Source organism: Echinops telfairi, unplaced genomic scaffold, assembly GCF_000313985.2.
Source record: "Echinops telfairi isolate 266 unplaced genomic scaffold, ASM31398v2 ScPeMD7_3533;HRSCAF=4204_1, whole genome shotgun sequence".
NCBI classification, from domain to species: Eukaryota; Metazoa; Chordata; class Mammalia; order Afrosoricida; family Tenrecidae; genus Echinops; species Echinops telfairi.
This window is the reverse complement of record NW_022107432.1, coordinates 21,927,935-21,934,178: the sequence shown is the minus strand read 5'-3', so window position 1 is coordinate 21,934,178 and position 6,244 is coordinate 21,927,935. Positions and strand designations below refer to the sequence as shown.

General features: G+C 58.5%; 2 protein-coding genes across 2 annotated transcripts in view; one reads left to right on the top strand and one right to left on the bottom strand.

Moving 5' to 3' along the window:
• The window catches only part of MRPL14 (mitochondrial ribosomal protein L14), a 19,980-nt gene extending 19,475 nt beyond the window's left edge, over positions 1 to 505 (bottom strand). Inside the window, exon 1 of the mRNA XM_045294798.1 lies at positions 270 to 505. The gene's annotated coding sequence lies outside the window, so the exon portion shown is untranslated. The remainder of the gene's footprint in view (positions 1 to 269) is intronic.
• Positions 506 to 3,610: 3,105 nt separating this feature from the next.
• Positions 3,611 to 6,244, top strand: part of TMEM63B (transmembrane protein 63B) — an 18,763-nt gene continuing 16,129 nt past the window's right edge. The window contains exons 1-4 of the mRNA XM_045294762.1: positions 3,611 to 3,727; positions 5,212 to 5,394; positions 5,604 to 5,683; positions 6,217 to 6,241. Coding sequence (XP_045150697.1) covers positions 5,236 to 5,394; positions 5,604 to 5,683; positions 6,217 to 6,241 — 264 coding nt within the window. The 5' untranslated portion in view covers positions 3,611 to 3,727; positions 5,212 to 5,235. The remainder of the gene's footprint in view (positions 3,728 to 5,211; positions 5,395 to 5,603; positions 5,684 to 6,216; positions 6,242 to 6,244) is intronic.

Genomic DNA, 6,244 nt, shown 5'->3' with positions numbered 1-6,244 from the left:
GGGGTGGACCAGAATCAGCTGCGCGTCCCCTCCCTTGCACGTCCTGCGGGACCCAGCGGTGGCGCGCGCTCTCCCCAGCCCCGCACCATCCCGCGCCAGATGTGAGTCCTCGGGCCCGGCCGCGCGGCCAGATGTGCGCCGCCCTCCGTCCCCAGCGCCCTGGAGATCCCAAGGGGTGGGACCCCCCCGGGCGCCACTCTTCGCCCACCTGCCCGGTCTAGGTACGCCCCGCGCCCTCCGGGGCTTCCAGCTGCGCCCCGCCAGCTCACCGCCTGGGTGGGGAAGCAGCCGCCCCCGCCCCGAGGTTATCATTCCCCGGCCCCGGCGTCCGCTGCCTTCGGTCGCCTGATCCTTTCTTCGGCTCCCCGGGCCGAACGTCCCCGGTGCCGGCCCCAGGTTGGGGCAGGTTTCCGGGTGCTGGCTCCAGGCCGGCCCCTGCCCGCGGCAGCCTGGGGACTGGGAGGCGGCCAGCCCGGAGCGCGTCCTCTCCTCGCTCCCCGCACTGGGCAGTTCATTCAGGAGCCCCTCAGGCTTGGGTCGGAGGGTGCGGCGGGGAGAAGGCTGAGCCTGGGAGTGAGCAGGAGGGACCAAGGCCCGCTGCGGGAGGGGGCTCGCTTTGTCCCTCCTGGCCCTCTTCACCGCTGAGGGCGGACAGCCCCAGAGCTCTGGCTCCTTGCTCCCCAGAAAAATGGAAGGACCCATGGGAAGTGGGGATAAGAGGCCAGTGGGGCTGCCTGCCCTTGGAGCTCTGTGCTGCCTCCTGCTTGGCTCCCCTGGGCAAAGGTCTGACCACTCGGGGCACGTCTGAACGTGACCCCACCCTGGGGGGCCAAGTCGACCCTATCCAGCCCCACTCTGTGTCTGCCTCTCCCTGGGTCTCCAGCGACCCAGGAAGAAAGAGACTAATGCGCGGCGACTCTCAAGAGGGGCTTCAGGCAAGGAGGGGAGTGGTAGCGCCTGCCTGGCTTCAGGTCTGGTGTTTGGGCAGCATGACTCTTCCAGAGCACCAGAGGGTCCAGGCTCTGACATGTCCAGGGTGACACATGCTTCTGTCGGTTCACCCGATGACAGTCCCAGCCTGCTGTGGGTGGGAGAAATGTGGCAAAGCAGAGGCAGGTGGTGGGTAGCCAGAAGCCCCCCCTCCTTCCTTTGGATATCCTACAAATGCCCTCCAAGGGCGACAGATTCATAGAGACCTGGGTTCAAATTCCAGCTCTACCATTCTTTAAGCTGTGTGACCTTGACAAGTTACTTAGCCTGGCTGAGCCTCCTCCGCTTCCATTAAAAAGTGCAGTTACTGCCACTTCCTTCCAAGGTTCATGGTGGGGCTCTAACTGGGTGACACACGTTCAGAGCCTGACACCTTGCCTGGCAAGCGATCAAACAAACGGGTCCTCTTCTTGGAACTTCTGACCCATCCTAGTAGAGCATCACCCTGCCGGGCTCCAGCTCCCAGCCTGCCCTGATGAATCAGGTCTTATTTGAAGAGTTTGGGAGCATTCCCTGCCATTCCAGGGCTGGGTCCCTAACATAGTACAATCCCTCAGACCTCAACAGGAGGTCTCTCTCCCCTGGCGGTGGAGGGGCTCTAGCATATTAAAATCGCTGGGGTTTGTATTCATTTCCACCAGTTTCCTTCCAGTTAACCAACCCCTTTCATTCCACACCTTGTTTAAATAGGAGGGGGGAGGGCACTTTTAAGAGACCATTTACCTTGAACTGCACCGAAGAGCTTTACACGGATCATCTTGTTTAATCTTCCAAACCACCACACAGCTGGACTCCAGTGCTCATTTTGCACATGAAGGTGGTTAAGTCATCTGCCCAGGTTAGAAAGGGGGCGGGGGACTGTCTCCCCACCCCCTAACGCTATTCAGCTTGCCCCTATGCTTACCTCGGACCAGAAACTCCAGGCCCTAGTGCAGGGGTCAGGGAGAGGGAAGTTCAGAGGGTTTAAATCATGGGTGGCATTTCTTGGGAGTGAAAGCTGCCTTCCCAGTGGAAGTGGCCCCTGCTTGGAGGGGCCAGCAAAGTGCAGTGGCTACAAGCATATGCACAAGGACCAGGCTGCCATGGTCTGGAGCTGCATCTACCACAGACTGGCTGTGTGACCTTGGTCAGCATTGGCACCCTCTCTGCTCCTCCGTGTCCTCTGGGCTGTGATGGCGAGGGGTTGAGTTAGTGTCTGGGAAGTAAACCGCTCCTGGCACCAGAGTAAGAATTAAATAAGCACTGCATGAGTCCTTTTAACTATTTTTTATTCCCCCTTGTGGATACATTTTTGCTCATCCTTGTAAACAAGGAGGGAGACGATGTTAATATCCTCTTGCTATGGGATATAGCTACATAGTAACAGAGCTCATTTCCGTTCAACGACACTGCCTTCCCATGGTTCAAAGCCTTCGATGAAATCCTCCCGGAACTGAATTACTTCCCAAGTAATTCTGTAGGAAACCAAGCCAAAGCATAACTTTTAACTTCCCTACCCCGACCCGGCACATGCTTCTTAAGGGTAAAATAACAGCCATAAGTTTGCCTAAAATGTAGCAAGCCTCTGCCACATACACACACACACACACACACACACACACACACACACACACACACACTCCACACTGACAGCTAAAACCTCAGCTCTTCAGTGTCCGACTGGAGAAATTCCATGATACAGCTGGCTTGAGCACCCCTGTGGAGGGAAGGAGTGTCTCCCCCACAATATTCTGTCTCCGGCTTTTCCTTCCTTTATAAGGCCTCTCAGCCCAGTGCTGGCTTTGAGAGCAGCTACCCTGGATGAAAGAGCCCAACAACTCCACCCCCACAATTAGAGCTTGGTGTAGCCGGGCAGCACTGGCCTCCACCCTTCCTTCTCTGCTCTTCCTTCCCTGTAACATGGGATTATTGGCCAGCATGCAGCCTGCCTGCCCTGTGTTGGGACTGGAGAGGGAGAAGGGTGACCATGACCATTCCAGCTACCCAGCATCCAGCTGGACCCGCACTTCCCCTGCTGTGCCCCCCTGGGAAGAAGCTCCCAGGGTTGTCTGCCTTCCTTAGGATAGAGATGTAAATGGATGGCGTGGGGTGCTCTGATTGCAGCCTGGTCAAGCCTCGAGTCTGAGAAGAGAAAGAGACAGGAGTGGGAATGGCTGTCTCCACTTCTGGGGTGCACTGAAGTCGGAAGTCAAGAAGGGAGGGCAATGTATAAGCCCGGTTACTGACCCCAGAGACTTGCATTCACCTTCCACCTTCCCTGGTACACAGCCCTGTGCACATTCTGTGTATGTGATGTTCACACACCCCCATACCAACACGGAGAAGCCAAAGGCTCCTTCCACTTCCATAGGCTTCGTGAATTCACCCAACCCTCCCCCATCCACACACCCATTTACACACCTGAGCACAGGCATCCCCAGAGTGCCCTGGCCCAAGGCCCTTTATAAGTACTTGTGAAGCAGCCGCAGCCATGATCCCAGAGTCCCCTCCCAGGCCCTTGGCACAAGCATCCTGGCGCTAAACCCTTGACACAAGCATCCTGGCGCTAAAGAAGTGCCCTAACTTTAGGAGGAAGGTGATGTGGGTTTGGGTTACAGGCCCGTTCTTGAACTCACAGGGTGACCTCCGTGGGACTTGTGCTAACAGTCCCTGTGTGCCCCATCACAGCCACGGCCAACTCCGAATTGTTGGGGAACTGAAGCCAGGGCTGTGTGGCTCCGGGATCGGTGGGCACTCAGTAAGTGGGGGCTCAACGCGGTGCTAAGTTTGTGGGAGTTGTTTTTTGGTTTTTTGTTTTAAAGGACAGGTTGTGCTGCAAAGGGGGAGCAGGGAGGCTCATCCCCAGGGCAGTTACTAGCCTCCTCACTGCACCTTTTAGAACCCGTGTTTCTGAGACCCCTGGGAGCAGGCCAATCCACAGACAAGCCCAGCCTCCCCTCCACTTCAGAGCTCCTGCCTTTTGACCTGCGGTTGGGGTGCTAGGGGGCACAATGAGTCCCCCTGCCCCCAGCAGGCTGAAGGATGCTGGCCCTCAGAGTTGCTGTCATCTGCTAGAGGCTTGTTGTTCTCTTTGTCTGGTTTCTTCTCGCCCCTGGGAACCCCTTTTCCCCAAGGCAGTGCTTCAGTGTTGTCAGCAGCTGGGGCCCCAGGGGCCCCTCAGTTGGATGGGGGTGGGGCAGAAGTGCCCGACCACACTTTTCCACCTCCTCACCCTCCCTGGGAACCTCCCTAAGGCCTGCTAAGCTCTGTCCCCAGGCTCTTCCAAGAACCCCTGCATCAGGGCCAATGACTGCCCTTTGTGGGGGAGGTGGGAACGGTGTCCGTCTTCCTCCTTTCTCCCAAAGTTCACCTTGAGCTGTCCACAGGACAGGGGGGCAGCACCCTGCCTGCCAGGGGCTTGGGCTGGCTAAGAGGTGTCACCACCCCCACACCTCCTCTTCCCTCCTTTGCCAAAGGAAAAGCTCATTGGAGGACATGTTGTTCCCAGCCTGCCCCGCTCTGGAGGCAGGAACGTGGCATTCTGGGAGTTGTAGTTCCCCCACAACTCTGGTCACCCCTGTGCAGAGATAGTTGGGGAGAGGTGAGGGGGTTGCCGGGGCAGATAAGGAAGGCTACAGGTGAGCAGCAACAATTGGTGCCAGGCGGGTAATACTAATCCAGAAGCCCTGTTTTTTAACTGACCTGCTACTCTGACCCTCAACCCTGAAGGCAGAGGGACTGGCGGCTCTGAAAGTGAACTCTGTATTTGGAAGGGGCGGGGGGAGCGGGGGAAGAGCTGCTGTACGGAATTGAAGGCCCAAAGCCAGCGAAATCCTGTCATTTTCTTAAAAGGGCAGAATGCGATTGCTTGAAGGCCACTGCTCCTGACCCTCCCGACCCCTCCCGGCTGCCCCCTGCAGGGAGAGTATGTGTCTGAGTGTGTGCCTATGAGGGTGGTTGGTGGATGTCAGAAGTGCAGACAACTAGCTTGTGGAAACCAGTCTCCCCAGTTCACGCATGGCCTGGCATCTTGGCCAAGTTCCCCCCACCCCCTCCCCAGGCCCAGGGTGGGGTCACAGCCCAGCAGCCAAAGAAGGTAAATCCATGTGACTCCACCCTCCCTTATCTCTGGAGGCCAGAGCTTCCAGCCCCTCAGGCAGCCAGGACGGGGGCTCCCCAAGCCCACCCTGGTAGGGGGAGAGAGGTGGGACAAGCCCACCAACCACTCTGCCCTCTGCCCAGGAGGACCATGAGGCAGTAGCAGCCATGCTGCCCTTCCTGCTGGCCACACTGGGCACCACGGCCCTCAACAACAGCAACCCCAAGGACTACTGCTACAGCGCCCGCATCCGCAGCACTGTCCTGCAGGGCCTGCCCTTCGGGGGTGTCCCCACTGTGCTGGCCCTCGACTTCATGTGCTTCCTGGTGAGTGCTCCCTTCCCTGTGCATGCGAGACAGAGATCTTCAGGGCTGACCACTGCCCAAGCTAGCCCTGACTCCCAGCCTGACCAGCAGGGAGAATCGCAGCCACCAAACCCAGACCAAGGCCTTGCCTGTGGTAAACCTTCCCCTCCTAAGAGCAGCCCGGCGTGTGCGTAGCCTCTGCCTCTGCCAATCAGCCCCTCTTCTCTCAGGCCCTGCTGTTCTTATTCTCCATCCTGCGGAAGGTGGCCTGGGACTATGGGCGGCTGGCCTTGGTGACAGATGCAGACAGGTAAGGCTCTGGGGCCCTTTTCCATCCCTGCACATGCACTCGAGGGAACCCTAATGGCATAGTGGATTTCAATTGGGCTGCTCACCTCAAGATCGGCAGTTCAAACCCAACCACGCGTGCCTCGGAAGACTGAGGCTTTCCGCTCCTGTAAAGACCTACAGCCTCGGAGCCCACAGAGGCAGTTCTGCTCTGTCCCACAGGGTAGCTGTGAATCTTAATTGACCCGATGGCGGCAAGGGTGGTGGTGGCAGTCTTGACGCACACCCACGTACGTGCTCGCGCACACACTGCACACACCCCATGTTCCTCAGCCCTCTCCAAGGACAGGAAAGGAGCCAGCCCTTTCTCTCTCTCTTCTCTCACTCTCTTTCTCCTTTGACAGGGAAATGAGGCAGGAGCCAATCCTTGAGGAGCAGGCATGGGGGGTGGGGGTGCATGCAGGGCCCTTGGTGGGGCCCCTGCCCCTTGCCAGGCCTCAGGTACCTGCCCCTGCCCCTGCTAACCCTGTCTGTTCTCTGCCCCCCTCCCCCCAGGCTCCGGCGGCAGGAGAGGGACCGAGTG